General features: G+C 52.3%; 5 protein-coding genes across 5 annotated transcripts; 4 read left to right on the top strand and 1 right to left on the bottom strand.

Annotated features, from left to right (window-relative positions):
* Window positions 1-817: 817 nt before the first annotated feature.
* Window positions 818-3,408, top strand: ALTATR162_LOCUS8695 (uncharacterized protein; the record flags this gene model as incomplete). The annotated part of the gene is made up of 3 exons (XM_043316328.1): window positions 818-1,049; window positions 1,097-3,218; window positions 3,342-3,408. 3 exons carry the CDS (start codon window positions 818-820, stop codon window positions 3,406-3,408), a joined length of 2,421 nt encoding a protein of 806 aa, XP_043172263.1.
* A 545-nt stretch (window positions 3,409-3,953) lies between these two features.
* ALTATR162_LOCUS8694 (uncharacterized protein) lies at window positions 3,954-6,506 on the bottom strand (the record flags this gene model as incomplete). Its single annotated transcript, XM_043316327.1, has 5 exons — window positions 3,954-4,009; window positions 4,065-4,113; window positions 4,164-5,665; window positions 5,716-6,191; window positions 6,244-6,506. 5 exons carry the CDS (start codon window positions 6,504-6,506, stop codon window positions 3,954-3,956), a joined length of 2,346 nt encoding a protein of 781 aa, XP_043172262.1.
* A 1,492-nt stretch (window positions 6,507-7,998) lies between these two features.
* ALTATR162_LOCUS8693 (uncharacterized protein) lies at window positions 7,999-9,245 on the top strand (the record flags this gene model as incomplete). Its single annotated transcript, XM_043316326.1, has 3 exons — window positions 7,999-8,116; window positions 8,173-8,369; window positions 8,460-9,245. 3 exons carry the CDS (start codon window positions 7,999-8,001, stop codon window positions 9,243-9,245), a joined length of 1,101 nt encoding a protein of 366 aa, XP_043172261.1.
* Window positions 9,246-9,592: 347 nt separating this feature from the next.
* ALTATR162_LOCUS8692 (uncharacterized protein) lies at window positions 9,593-12,352 on the top strand (the record flags this gene model as incomplete). The annotated part of the gene is made up of 3 exons (XM_043316325.1): window positions 9,593-9,747; window positions 9,801-10,711; window positions 10,761-12,352. 3 exons carry the CDS (start codon window positions 9,593-9,595, stop codon window positions 12,350-12,352), a joined length of 2,658 nt encoding a protein of 885 aa, XP_043172260.1.
* Window positions 12,353-13,152: 800 nt separating this feature from the next.
* ALTATR162_LOCUS8691 (uncharacterized protein) lies at window positions 13,153-15,033 on the top strand (the record flags this gene model as incomplete). The annotated part of the gene is made up of 1 exon (XM_043316324.1): window positions 13,153-15,033. One exon carries the CDS (start codon window positions 13,153-13,155, stop codon window positions 15,031-15,033), a length of 1,881 nt encoding a protein of 626 aa, XP_043172259.1.
* Window positions 15,034-15,481: the final 448 nt, after the last annotated feature.

Genomic DNA, 15,481 nt, shown 5'->3' with positions numbered 1-15,481 from the left:
CTAGAAGAATGGCCGCGCTGGTTATTGATGGAGAGAAGACTGTGAAGAAGTTCGGAGCTGAGTTCCGTAGTGCTTGAGGTCGGGCCATGTAGTGGAGGATCGCCGCGGAGCGAGCTGAGTTGGGTTACGGGTGGTTGATGAGGCCGTTGTGACGGGCCAGGTTGTGGACCTAGCGCTGACAACGCTGGACGTTGCATTCACGTCACTCTTGAAGCATAGCAACCCCCCGCCAAAAGAATGGAGGCTCGGAAAGCTGCAGGGCCTGCTAGAAGTGTGCGGAGATGGCCGACACGATTTAGAGGCCGAGCAGAAGGATCTACCGCAACAACGACGCTGGTCCCAACATTCACAAGCCCCCAAGCCCTCCACATCCGCGCATCTTGCCCAACGAAACAGGGAAGCCGCAACCCGACAATCGAGCCGCTCCTGCCTTGAAGCTGCCTCAACGCTTCCCTTACTACCTGGGATCGATATCGCAATTTTTCACGTGTGAGGCAAGCGCATTTCTTCCAGCGGAAAACGACTAACGGCTTCTCATCACCCCACTGCGCGGTAAGCTGCTATCCTCGACTGACACCCACAACCCCTCCCTCTGTACTACACCTATTCCTCCCGAAGCCCAGTCTATGACCGAGCACACCCACCGCCAGCGACTAAGGGCTCTTCAGCAACTGACGATATTCCTCTCTCAGTAGACCCTACCCGCACCCACCAACCGCCGCGGCTTACTAGGCACGCAAGCGATCCTGTATACCCCACTCTTATACCTCCACCTTCCGTACCCCTACCGTCGTGGAATACCATTCCCCACGACACCATGACCGGCCACGCGACCATCACCTTCTCACAGACGGGCGTGCAGCCGCCCGTCTATGTCACTACCTCTCTCAATGATTGGATGCCGGTTGAGATGGACGTGAAGGAAGACAAAACGGCCTCGGACAACCTGATCTTTAGCAAAGAGTTCAATGACGTTGCTGAAGGCAGTTATCAATACAAGATTCGCGTTGGCGAGGACTATTGGGTGCTGGACGAGTCAAAAGAAACTGGTTTGTCAGCTCACATGCGTGTAGACTTTCCTACTGACTCTTTCCAGCTGCCGCCGACGATGGTATCCTCAACAACGTTATTCACGTCGAGCCCGCCAGCGAGACCAACTCCTTGAGCTCAGCATCCGAAGTTACCACAGTACATGGGGCTATTTCTGAAACGGCATCGCTAAAGACTTCCCCTGGGAACTCGTCGAAGATACCCGAGTACCGAAAAGACAGTACAATGGACGATCAACTGCCCAGCGCTCCAGTCCCTTTCGTAGTCCTTGAGAAGGTCGAAGACCAGGAGCAGCCAGCTTACGGCGACACCAGCCACGTCGACCTTACTACAGATGCTGCCAAGCGCACGGCCGACGCAGAGCCCGACTTTGAAGAAACGAAGGTGGACTCCCCGGTCGAGACAGAAACACCCAAATCACCTCAAGTTCCTCTTCTGGTAGTCGACAAGGCGGACGACTGGCCCGCATACGGAGACAATTTCGGCGAGGATGCTACGACTGCTCAGAAGGTTGCGCACGATATGAGGGCTGCGGACACACAACCAGACAGACTCAACATCACACCAGAATCTCACACAGAGCCTAGTATTGACCAAGACGACGAAGCTGCTCCATTGTTCCGCCACGAATCTTTCCAAGCGGACGACGACTCACAGGCGCCTCCACATATTACCATGGACGGTGAATCCACACAGTCATCAACAGATCAGACTAGTTCCGGGGATGCAATGGATACACCTTCTGAACCTGATGATGGTGACGAGCTAGATCTGGCGCCCTTGCTCAGTCACGAGACTGTACTTCGAGATAGCAAAACCGAATCGAGAGACGCACTACGAGCTTCTCACGAAGCTGATGGTGACGAGGACGATACCGATGAATTTGGTGGAGCCCCTCTTCTTCCTCACGAGACCGGCTTTACCGAGGATGATGGAGCTGCAACTGAATCCGACGAAGAGGCGGATGAGCTTGACAGGTACCCAACACTATCACACGAAAATGGTTTCTCGGATTATAAGGGAAGCGAGACCATCGCTAAGAATGATTACTCGAAGAACCGGAAGCTACAACATTATGGCGCCCACGGTGATAAGCATGACGACGACCGCCCTGATAATGAGGAGGATGACACACCTCTTCTTCCACACGAACGGGAATCAGCCGTTGTCGGCAGCACTGGCTCCGACTTTTCGCAGGATGATACCCCATTCTCTTTAGAGAAGCAGCCGACCTTTGGTTACGAGACTGACCGTGCGCGAGAGCTGTTCGGTGGGCCCGATCGACACGACTTCTTCAGAGGACGAACGGGGAGTAATCTTCCCCACAGGCTACCGCAATCAGATGCGGAGGACCATGACCTGAACGATCCGTCCCTGGAGCGATTTCCGACCAATCGTGAATCGATCTTGGCGCGTGTAGCGACAATCGGTATGCATCTTCCCGAGGATGAATCGATGCATGAGTGCCCACACTCTCCGCAGCCGTCTGTCCTGTCCCAAGCATGCTCCTCCGTCGATCTTGTGCCCGTCAAATCGTATACTTCGTTAGCGTCTGTGCCCGAGGATGAAAACAGTGATGAATACGAAGGCGATCACAATGATCTAGATAGTATGCCATCGCCCGTGTACATCAGCCACAATACTACCCGCAGGTCAAGCCCGCCAGGCAGATTTGTTCGAGACCCATACGCAACCCCTTTACCTAATGAAAGTAAGCAACTTGGGGACGCATTCAATGTCAAGACAAACGAATCTGGCAATCATACCCAGGAATTTAGTGATGCGGAAAGTGTCGCTAAGCATGACGGTGCCAAGGACGTCTCACACGCTCACAGCGCCTTGCATGAAGTCATCTCCATGCCAGTTAATGTCGCAAAATCTGCCACGGGTTCAGTCACATCTGAGCCCAAGATCACTGCTCTAGAAGCCCATCCCGTCGCCAGTTTGGACTCGGAGCTTCGGCAGCGTAGAGCAGTGGTAGAAGAATCTTCGCAGACATCAGAAGAAACGCCTACAACAGCCACAGATGGTGCCAGCATTGAGGACAAGATTGTCGAGGCAGCAAAGCCTGCACTTGCACAGCAACCAGATTATCACAACGAGAACTTCCTACAACATTTCTTCCGAGCCACGATTACTACTTGTTTTGGCGACCTGAAACGCGCCAGGTGAGTGAACACCATTTCCTTCCTCTTAGAACCCTTGAGTATGTGCCTTGTGGCACTCTTCTACATGTTTCTCACTATGCAGTCGTGAATCTGGGAAAGACTATTGCTAACATTGTATTACAGTGCTTCTGCTCTTGTCCTTGGTACCACTGCTGCGACTTACTACTACGCTGCGAAGGCATCAAGATAAAATCAAACTGGAACACAAAATGATCAAAATTGGTACGGATTTCGGAGTTGGCATTGCACCACACTGTATGATATGAAGGACATGAAATGAGCATAGCGATGCGGGACTAGATTGTACTGTCCTGCATTGCACCGCATACGCATAACGAGATTAATGACCTGGGTTTCACAATACATGAGCATGCGCTTCGGCGCACTGGCGTTTTATGTAGCATTCACTCTCCTCCTCTTCAAGCCTCAATAATCTCATCTTACAACAACAAGTAAAAACTGCGTTTCTGTGCTGTGCATGCGTTATTCGGAGTTGGATATAATGGTGATCAGTAAATACGAAGTAAGGAGGACTAGCAACAAGAAACTCGCGAAACCCTTTTTAACTCATAACGATTTAATCCTAGAATAATATCACATTCACAAGCGCGTGCACGACATACACGCCAAACAGCTTCATCAGTCACCATGATAAGACGAGGACAATTAACCGTGGGTTGTATCATGATCTCATTTCTTCTGCATATTCCTACACAGTGGTACTACCTAGGTATCTCATATCTTCATATCAAAGGTTTCTTCATGTAAAATAGCGACGAAAAGACTCAAGTCTATTGAAGCAATCGTCAGTGAGTGTAACACAACGGCAACTACCATGCTACCCACTCAGAAAATAGCACACACATAGAAATAGAGAAACTAAACGCGACCGGCACTGCATTTCTACAGACGCGGCCTGTTTGCTCCACTCGATTGTGCACTCACCGACTTGTTCTTGATGTCGTATCGGTCATTGTTCATAATCTTCTCCCAGCCAGCAACAAACTCCTTGACGAACTTGTCCGCGTTATCGGGCGACGCGTAGGTCTCCGCGACGGCACGGAGTTCGGGGTGCGCACCAAAGACGAGGTCGTGGCGGGTAGCAGTCCACTTCTTCTGGCCGGACTTGCGGTCGACACCCTCGTACAGCTCCTTGCTTGCGTCGGTTGCCTTCCACTCGGTGTTGTTGTCGAGGAGGTTGACAAAGAAGTCGTTGGTGAGCTGGCCGGGGCGCTTGGTGAAGATGCCGTGGGATGAGCCGTCCCAGTTGGCGTTCAGCGCACGCATACCACCGGTAAGGACGACCATCTCAGGGGCAGTGAGACGGAGGAGGTGGGCCTTGTCAACATCAAGTTGCTCGGTGCGGACACGCTCGGTACCCTTGCCGAAGTTGCGGAAGCCATCGGTGACGGGCTCGAGGTGCTCGAAAGACTGGACGTCAGTCTGCTCCTGCGAGGCATCGGTGCGGCCGGGTGTGAAGGGAACGGATACACCGGCAGCCTTCTCAACGGCAGCGGTACCGGCCAACACGATCAAGTCAGCCAGAGAAACCTTCTTGCTGCCGCCGTTGAACTTGGACTGGATGCCCTCGAGAGCCTTGAGGACCTCAGCAAGCTCCTTGGGGTTGTTGACCTCCCAGTCCTTCTGGGGAGCGAGGCGGATACGGGCACCGTTGGCACCTCCACGCTTGTCGCTGCCACGGAATGAAGCTGCTGAAGCCCAAGCAGTGCGGATGAGCTTAGCGGGCTCGATGCCAGCGTCAAGAATCTGCTTCTTCAGGGTGGAGATCTCGGCATCGCCAATGATCTCACCCTCGGGCTGAGGAACGGGGTCCTCCCAGAGAAGGACCTCCTTGGGGATCTCAGGGCCCAACCACCTGGAGCGGGGACCCATGTCACGGTGGAGAAGCTTGAACCACGCGCGAACGAAAGCGTCGTGAAGCTCCTCGGGGTGGTCCAACCAGCGACGAGTGATCTTCTCGTAGGCGGGGTCCATGCGCATCGACAAGTCGGTGGTCAGCATCCTTGGCTTGTGCTTCTTGCCCTGCTCGTAGGCGTCGGGAATGATCCTGTCGTCGGTTTTGGCGACCCATTGGTTCGCACCAGCAGGGCTCTTCTCTAGCTCCCACTCGTACTTGTAGAGGTACTCCAGGTACTTGTTGCTCCACTTGGTGGGTGTGCCAGTCCAGGTGACCTCGAGACCACTGGTGATGGTGTCAGGGCCGTTACCACGGCCGTGCTTGTTCATCCAGCCAAATCCTTGTGTTTCGAGATCCTCGGAGTTGGGGTCTGGCCCAGTGTTCTCTGTAGGAGCAGCACCGTGAGTCTTTCCGAAAGAGTGGCCACCAATGATGAGGGCAGCGGTCTCCTCGTCGTTCATGGCCATGCGGCTGAAGGTTGTTCGGATATCGTGAGCGGCGGCAACGGGGTCGGGAACACCCTCGGGACCTGAAAATGTTAGATTGATAGAACACACACGTTTGACCAGATGTGCTTACCTTCTGGGTTTACGTAGATGAGACCCATGTGTGCGGCCGCCAAGGGCTTCTCGAGATCCCTCGATGTGTGAGTCTCGTCCTTGTCGACCTTGTGCTGGTCACCGTCCATGATACCCTCGCCCTTGACACCCTTGGCGCCATCAGCGTAGCGGACGTCACTGCCGAGCCACTCGGTCTCGCCACCCCAGTAGACAGATTCGTCGGACTGGAAAGTGTCGGAGCGGCCACCAGCGAAACCGAAGGTTGGGCAGCCCATGGATTCAAGGGCGACGTTGCCGGTAAGAAGCATCAAGTCGGCCCATGAAATCTTGTTGCCGTATTTTTGCTTGATGGGCCAGAGGAGGCGGCGAGCCTTGTCGAGGGAGACGTTGTCGGGCCATGCGTTGAGGGGAGCAAAGCGCTGCTGTCCATCGCCACCGCCACCACGACCGTCGGTCACACGGTAGGTACCAGCAGAGTGCCATGCCATACGGATGCTGTGGTGGATGTTAGCCTGGCTAGCTAGAGGCAATTGGGTGCTGGACGTACAAAAGACCACCGTAGTGACCAAAGTCGGCAGGCCACCAGTCCTGGGAGTCGGTTATCAGGGCGTTGATGTCCTTCTTCAATGCATCGTAGTCGAGCTTCTTGAACTCCTCAGCATAGTTGAAGTCAGAACCGAGAGGGTTCTGTCTGGGGTCGTGTTGACGGAGGATGTTGACCCTGAGCTCGTTTGGCCACCAGTCCGCGTTCCTGGTACCAGCGCCGGCGACGTTGGGCGTCTTCTTCACGGGACACTCGCCTTGAGACATGATGAATCGATTGGTAGTGTGTTGTGGAAGAGGATGTTTGAAGAAAACAAACTGCAGAGCTCGCTGTCGGGACAGCTTATGGGTATATAAGTAGCGGGGCATTCATAAGCACGACCAATCTGGCCAGCACCTCACTGGCTTGCCCCTCCCGCACCTGAGCAATCCACCAGTGGCTCCGCATCCCTTAGCTCCATCTTGCCTAGCATCACGAGAGGCTCCACCCCATCATCGCGACTTTGTCCAAAGACTCCATACCAATCCTACATGCTGACAGTAGCACAGTATTCCATTTGTTGCATCTTTTCCCCCGCTACCAAATGCTCTCATCAAAAGCCACGGGTTCCGTCGCCGCCACGCGCAATGGCATGACGTGCGCGAGTGGCATGTGGGCCTCTTGGACCCCGCTTTCGGAACCGCACATCATCACTGTAATGTTGGCCCTGTGATTCGTCGACGCGAGTTCACGTGACAGAAAGTAGCACCGAGGCAACGAGAAGCCATGGCGGAAATCGGCGGCTTGATGCGCTGGACAAGGCCAGACACCGACTTTGAGTAAGCCGCCCAAAGCAAACGCATCGCCAACAGTGCCAGACCAGCCAGACTGTGCTGGATCGCGTAATAGATGGAAACTGCTAGACGCGCCGACACGTTTGATCGACCGGGTATGGCATTATCCATGACTTGGCGGCAAATAGAAGTATATGGAATTCCAATCTACTGACCACTACGGTTTTCAAGACAGCTAGTAGTACGTTCTGTTAGTCGAATATTTTCTGCTACTCGCGGGATCGTATTCGGTACGACTGGGAATACTCATCGTGGCAAGAAGACTATCGTGACAATGCAAGTCTGCATGGCGATTAGCCTCGAAACATCGGGAAACAATTCCTCGTTACTTAGCGGCATCCAATTCAAAGAGAACACGCGGTGATATGTATGACAGTCCCCTACGCGAACTTTGGTTTTCTGAAGCCTGAAGCTGGCCGGCTCACGCCACCTTATGATATCCGTCCCGGTAACCCCACGTACATCACCCCGCATCGCCCACGCCTCATATATGGGGAAAGCCAAGCGCCTTGACGGCTCCAACAGCCGCCCACTTCGCTCCTTTAACAGCCCCTCGCCGCGGAAAACGCCCGCTTTTACACTTGTAGGGAAGAAGGAACGATTCGAGCGTACTGAGTCGCGTTTGTGATAATAAATCTTTTACTGGATGATTGTGGATATTTTCCAAGACCGAGGTTGTCAAACTATCGTTCCATTGATTTGTATTCACGATGGACGCGGTTCTACTTCGTCATTGGAGAACTTTACCGCGCAGACAGTAGTTGTGGGGATCTTGAGTTGAGGGGTAAGATGAGGATGAGGGGTTCATGTACCGTCCTTCATCCGGTCGTTTGATTCACCTTGTCACTAAATCCATACCCTTCATTCCAGGCGCAACTGTACCAAATTCGTCAATCAACCCAACATATACACACATTTCAACAACATGGCAGAAGACAAAGTCCAGACTTTTGATATCCCAAAGACATGTAAAGCCGGTGTAGTAGTCAACGAGGGTCCAGACTTTCACGTCGAGGTTCAGGACGTTCCAGTCCCAGAATGTGGTATGTGTTGAAAAGGTATCCGAGATATCTGACGGTGTTCTAATGGTCTTTTTCAGGACCAACGGACGTACTTATCAAGCTCAATGCAACTGGTATCTGCCACAGCGACCTCCACTTCATGCTCAACGACTGGGCACTACCAAAGATGTCAGACCTCGGTACAAAGTGCGCCGGACACGAAGGTAGCGGAGTCATCGTCAAGGTCGGAGATCAGGTTAAGAACCTGAAGCCGGGAATGCGCGCTGGATACAAGGTGAGCAGACTAGCTTTCCACATACTCCCGCGTCGTAAAGGAAGCGAAGACGTAAGCATATCCGAGAGAGCCGAATGCTGACCCTTTCAGCCAATCCAAGATACCTGTGGCTCATGTGAGCTTTGCCGAAACGGCAACGAATGCTACTGCGCAAAGGCAGTCTTGACTGGACTGATGGTCGATGGTTCATACAAGCAATACATTGTTTCGCCCGAACGTTATACAACACTCGTCCCAGATGGCGTAAACGACTACATAGCAGGACCGATTATGTGTTCTGCTTCAACAATCTACACCTCAATCAAGGAGTCACAACTCCGACCTGGAGACTGGGCTGTCTTCCCTGGTGCAGGCGGCGGCGTCGGCCTACAAGGCGTACAGCTCGCCAAAGCCATGGGTCTACGCGCCGTAGCCATTGACACTGGCGACGACAAGCAGAAGCTCTGCATGGAAACCGGAGGCGCGGAACATTTCATTGATTTCAAGAAAGTAGACAACGTGGGCGAGGAGGTAGTACGACTGTGCGATGGCATCGGTGCTCACGGTGTCTTCGTCACCGCTGTTCAGACCTACCCAAACTCGATATCATACCTTGGTAGTCGCGTTGGTGGAAAGGTCATGTGCATTGGGCTACCGCCGGCTGGTACTCAACACATTGATGTCGATCCTGGCCAGATGTGCTTCAGAAAACAGAGTGTACAGGGTACGCTTGTGAGCAGTATGGCGGATGTGGACAAGACGCTTGATTTCGCTAGGCGAGGGTTGTTGAAGCCGATCTACACGGTGTATCCGTTGAGCAAGTTTAATGAAGCTGTACAGAAGCTTAAGCGTGGGGAGATTGCTGGACGGGCCGTTGTCGACTTCAATATGGAGTAGAGGGGTCGTGAGGTTCTTGTAAAGTAGCTGTGGAGAGGAAAGGTGTTTTGGTAGTTAGAAAAACGATCTGAATATCCTCAAAAGTTTATTTGGAAAATCATATGAGCAAGTCAATGTTCCAGAGAGTTGTATAACGAGATTGGCATGACTGTGGAATGTGATGATGGCTGCGTTTTGCATGTGATTGGATTGTCCCTGCGGATGCACAGACCAACCTTGTTCGTCGCATCGTTATCCAACGTCAGCCACGCCTCATTGTACATCGCAACAACAAGACATCCTTTCGCTCTACGTAATGATTGCTTGAGCAATGCGCCCCAGTTTGCATAAGTGTATATGTCGAGGGCATGTCCAGCTCGTCGTCAGATCCGTCCTCCCGTGGACAGGCTAAAGCATCATCGAGCCGCATATTGAACGGGAAGCAGCCAGTCGTTGAGGACGATCACAGCGATGAAGAGGTACTGCTTGCGGATGACCCACTAGAACGAGATCTACCTGAACAGTAAGCAGATATAGCACACTTTTCATATGCTCTATCTTAAGACGTGTCTTCAGGCTGTCCTTCAAGCGCAAACCCAAGGCATCCACAGCCTCCTTCGGCTTCTCGCGATACCTCCCATCTTCCCTCGGGTCATCTAGCAACCGCGCCTCGCCCCAACCACAATCGCACCGCCCAAATGGCTCAACAGAGCTTATACTCAATTATCTCGATACACCTGGCAACGCAGGCGAACATCTCCAAGACACCAAAGATGCGAACGGACTAGACTGGTACGTCGAAGGGCCTGGGCGGCGAGTAGGATACGATGACCTCACCGCAATTGATTGGATCTTCGAATACGCGAAAGAACGGCAACGACTACGCTATCTATACACGGGTACCAGTGGTGTACTTGGCCATATCAAGCAGTTGGCGGATGCAAGTCAGGTCTGGATCATTCTGGTTGCTGCCGGCATATTGAGCGGAGGTATTGCAGCCTTTATCGACGTGGCGAGTGATTGGCTGGCAGATCTCAAGACGGGTTATTGTCATAATATTGATGGAGATGGGCGGTTCTACCTGAACAAGAGCTTTTGTTGTTGGGGAATCGAGGAAGAGCAGGCTTGTCATGACTGGAATTCTTGGGGTGCTGCCATGGGAATTGGCAGCGTGGGTGGAAGATATATCGTCGAGTACATCTTCTTCGTGCTCTTTTCGGTATTTTTTGCTGCTTGCGCTAGCCTGCTGGTGCGCGAGTTTTCGCCCTACGCCAAACACAGCGGTATACCTGAGATCAAGACTGTTTTGGGCGGGTTCGTTATTCGGCACTTTCTAGGTGGATGGACTCTGGTCACGAAGACGATTGGATTGTGCCTCGCAGTCGCATCAGGCTTGTGGCTGGGCAAGGAGGGTCCGCTGGTACACGTAGCATGCTGTTCAGCGAACCTCTTCATGAAGCTGTTTGGCAATGTGAATGGCAATGAAGGTCAGCCTCCTACTCTATCCTTTGGTTTCAAGTACTAACGGGAAAACAGCACGAAAACGAGAAGTATTTTCTGCAGCGGCTGCAGCAGGCATCTCAGTTGCTTTTGGTGCACCCATTGGAGGCGTGCTTTTCAGTCTCGAACAACTGTCGTACTATTTCCCGGACAAAACCATGTGGAGCAGCTTTGTATGTGCAATGGTCGCTGCTGTCACTTTGCAAGCCTGTAACCCGTTCCACACTGGGAAACTCGTGTTGTACCAAGTCACGTACCGTAACGGGTGGCATGACTTCGAGCTGGTACCTTTTGCATTCCTCGGAATCCTGGGTGGACTCTTTGGGGGTTTCTTCATCAAGCTCAACATGGGCATTGCTGAATGGCGCAAGAATCGACAGTATTTGAAAGGTCCGGTGAAAGAGGTGGTCATCGTATCTTTCATCACGGCGCTTATCAACTTTCCCATCAAGTTCATGCGCGCTCAAGCGTCCGAGCTTGTGCACATTCTGTTTGCCGAATGCGCAGACCTCAACGAGGATACACTTGGGCTATGCAAATCTGGCAAAGCGAACACGGGAGTTATCGCACTCTTGCTTATCTCTTCTGGATTGGGTATAATACTCTCAGGCTTCACATTTGGCCTGCAGATTCCTGCTGGCATTATCCTCCCATCTATGGCCATTGGGGGTTTATTTGGACGTGCTGTCGGACTTTCTGTTCAAGTAGTCCAGGCGGCGTGGCCAGTCCTCTTCGTCTTTAAATCCTGCGAACCAGACGTACCCTGTGTAACTCCAGGAACGTATGCTATCGTTGGTGCCGCATCAGCGCTTGCCGGAACGACACGTATGACCGTATCGATCGTGGTCATCATGTTCGAACTTACTGGAGCGCTCACTTACGTCCTTCCTATCATGATCGCGGTCATGATCAGTAAGTGGATTGGCGATGCAATCTCCCCACGTGGTATCTACGAGTCCTGGATACACTTCCAAGGCTATCCTTTTCTTGACAACCGCGAAGACAACGGTTCTAGCATTCCTGACGTTGGCGCAAGTCATGTTATGACACGGATTGAGGACTTAACCGCGATAACAGCGACCGGTCATACTATCGGGTCGCTGCGCCAGCTTCTATCTCAACATAGATTCCGTGGGTTTCCTGTTATAGATAACAGTCGCGATGCTCTTCTACTTGGCTACATCTCCAGAACCGAATTGCAATACGCACTTCAACTTGCTTTGACGCCTCCCCGAAACTTGGCCGCCGAGACAGAAGCGTACTTTTCTCATCAACCCCTCTCCGATCCTGCAACATCACTCGATCTCCGACCCTGGATGGACCAAACACCAATCACCCTCAACGTGAAAGCTAGTTTCCAGCTTACGGTATCCATGTTTCAAAAACTTGGTTTACGCTATGTTTTGTTTACAGATCGAGGTATGCTGAAAGGCCTGCTCACCAAGAAAGACGTTTGGTATGTGATGAATGGGATGGAGGAAGAGCGCGAAGAAGGCGGTGCAGGCGTTGGTGTCGGTAGAGGGGGACTTAGAGAAGAGGGTGACGATGACGAAGAGAATGAGGAGAGAGGATTACTCGGTACACCAGAGGAGGAACGGGATGACTTCGTCGGCGCGCACGATAGATAATCGCGTGTAGAAGTTGTAGTGCTCATTGCGCATACACATGTAGAAGCTCTGTAATCATTATCAAAACAAACTTTGAACTTTGACTGTAAGACGAGTTTCTGGCGATCTCACGGGAACCCGCAGATCCGGAGCATGGCAAGGATGGCATCCGATCGCTGTTGTGGCAAGTTAGCCGTTGATCGGGGTGTGGGGAGGCATGTGTGCTGGAAAACCGGAAATAGAAGCCTGGCCCTCTGTTCCTGCAGGCACCGCTACAGGCTCGTTGTTTCGGCTTTCGCGACGTTTACAGAAGGTCACGAGGCATACCTGCATCGACAGCGAAGGGCTACATGCCCACCGCTCAAATACGCGCCAAGGCGACTGGCGTCCAATCACATATGCTTGTGATCAAGCGTTGTGTAAGCAACCAGTAAAGGGCCTAGCGCGGTGGCTATACCGCGGCTTCCTTGCTACCTGCATAGACCCGCCCTTAACAGCCGGCCGCGCCCATCCTAACTTCAGAGCCTTTCACTCCTTCGGCCTTTGACGTGTCCCCTCGTTTCTTAAACGTCTTTGACCTCCCCAACAAAAGCAACACAACCTGAACCCGAGAATCAAAGATCTACGCCCATCATGCAACCTTCGTTAGCGTAGCGCAAAAGCACGCAGCGGCTATGACTGAACCTTGGCATACGTCGCGGACAGGACATCGACGACGATTACCGCGTTGAACAGATCCCACAGCTTCCCCACCATTACGACACTCTACATATCATTCTTTTTACTTTCTTGCAAGGCCATATACAGATTAGGGGGACGACATGGCGGCGGCTGAAACTGAGAGAAAGAGCAGGAGGAAGCACTCGTCATCGGCGAAGACTTCGAAACCGCGTTCCTCATCCAGGAAACCACGTGTATCGCCTTCAGTAGCAGATATGTACTTGCAAGATTACGCGCCTCCGGTCCAGGCGAATTCTCCTCAGTGTGTAACAGCGACGAGGCCTCCCCCACCTCTCTATGGCTATTCTTCAAGTCCGCCTCAGCACCCGGTTTACCGTCAGATGCCTGGTTCTTTCCCCGAAGATGGTTATCGATATGGCTCTCCACCACCGCAGCCTGTTCAACCTTACGCTAGTCAGTCAACCATCCGCTTCGCTTCTCCACCACCTCATGAGCCCCGCGGCCAAGCTCCATTTGAGCAACAGTGGAATAGCCTTGACCGAATGGCTGCCAAATCGTACATGAATCTTCGAGATACGGCTGGGAAGAGTGTCACGAAATTGACTAGCAACTGCATCGAGCGACCCACGGCGGCCGTCGCTACGAAGAGCATGCAAACGTTGTGCAAAGGAGCCGCACTATACGACATGATCAGCTCAAAGTTTGACTCTGTCATTACTAGTATTGATGATGATCACTTCAGTGGCAAAGAACAGGATCTCATGATGGAGTTCAGTGAGCAGCAGCAGGAAGAAGCCCAGAGAACAAGCCCGCCACTCGGCGAACCCAGACGCCGTCGTCAACACGAAGTGCAATCGCACTCTACTAGCGACAAAGGGTCGAACCACTTTTCTAAGGTGTGGCTCTATTCAAACTCTCGACTACCGCCCCATCTGCCGCCATTCAAAGTTTATCTTCCAACGTATCCCCTACTTTGCTTAGCAGCAACCTATTCAGAGAAAGCGTACACGCCCCCAGGCACGAAGAAGAACCCAGAAATGGAGACCTTCATCCCTGCTGATTGGCGCAGTGGCACGAAAGCCATGGTGCTTAAATCCATTCCTGTGGAAGAGCTAAATACCATTGTCTTTGCCATTCGCGGAAGTCAGACCTTTATGGACTGGGCTGTCAACTACAACTCGGCACCTCATAGTCCGGAAAAGTTTCTCGACGATCCGTCAAATTTGTGCCATGCCGGCTTCCTCTATGTGGCGAAGAAGATGATCAAGCCCGTCGCAGAACGGTTGAAGGTCTTGCTTCAAGAAAACCCCGCACGTTCAAACTGCAGTTTGCTCATCACCGGCCACTCCGCAGGCGGAGCGGTCGCGGCACTGCTTTATGGGCATATGATGAGCACGAAGATTAATTCTGAGCTCAACTACCTCACCAGTTTCTTCAAGCGTGTGCACTGCGTCACGTTTGGTGCGCCGCCAGTCAGTCTACATCCATTGAAGAAGCCTGACGATAAACGCCATCGCAAGAGTCTCTTCTACGCATTCATCAACGAGGGCGATCCTATACCGCGAGCGGACAAGGGCGTACTGAAAAGCTTGCTGAAGCTCTATGCCAGCCCAGCACCTGCTGCGGTTTCCAACCTTGCTTCGACCATCACATCAATGTCCAAGCCCAACCTCCGAGACCCGTCGCAGTCCTCCCCACCTAAATCAAAATCAAAGTATGGTTTTGCGCAGCGACTCAGCAGGCCTTCCAAATCCTCGCTGCAAACGAACACGTCGAGCTCTACTTCCTCAACGCTCCCAGCATGGCCGATACCACCATGTACTTTGTCACCTGCAGGGCGACTGGTAGTACTGAGGCAACGCGTTGGAAGCAGGACTGAAGATGATATAGAGGCTGTGACCGTGGATGATGAGATGTTAAGGAAGGTTGTGTACGGTGATCTGCTGAAACACCAGATGACCGTCTACAAGAAAAGAATCGAGAGCGTTGCTGTTAGGGCCGTCACTGCAAATGGATGTTGAGTAGCCAGGATGGCTGTATATGAAATTGATAACCGCACACAGAAATGAATGAGCGATGAATTTATATACCCAATTTATTGATCAACTGTCCTTGTGCTGTATGTCCTGTTGTGCCTGTCCAGTTTCTGTGCGTCGAGATCTACCAATAATACTGTTGCGAATCCTTCAGGTCCGAGGAGCGAAGATGACGGCTTTCTCTTTGCATACGCCCACGGACTTCAGGTAGGTTGATCATGAAGTCCCCCTCTATCTCAAAACCGTACTTGCAGCTTACCATTCTACTATTGACATTTTTCATGCTCTAGGATCTTCTGTAATCATCTTTAGGGCTTGAGCCACCACGCTCGCCACCTATGCCTTGACGGCGAACTTCTTACATACGCACCATGATACCAGCTTCGGGTAGCTTTTCGTTACTCCTGCGACGTTTGTATGATCTTATAATTCG

The sequence above is a fragment of the Alternaria atra genome (genome assembly GCF_907166805.1).
Source record: "Alternaria atra isolate CS162 genome assembly, contig: 29, whole genome shotgun sequence".
In the NCBI taxonomy this organism is placed as follows: Eukaryota; Fungi; Ascomycota; class Dothideomycetes; order Pleosporales; family Pleosporaceae; genus Alternaria; species Alternaria atra.
The sequence above is the reverse complement of the archived record's forward strand: the minus strand, read 5'-3'. Positions and strand labels throughout refer to the sequence as shown.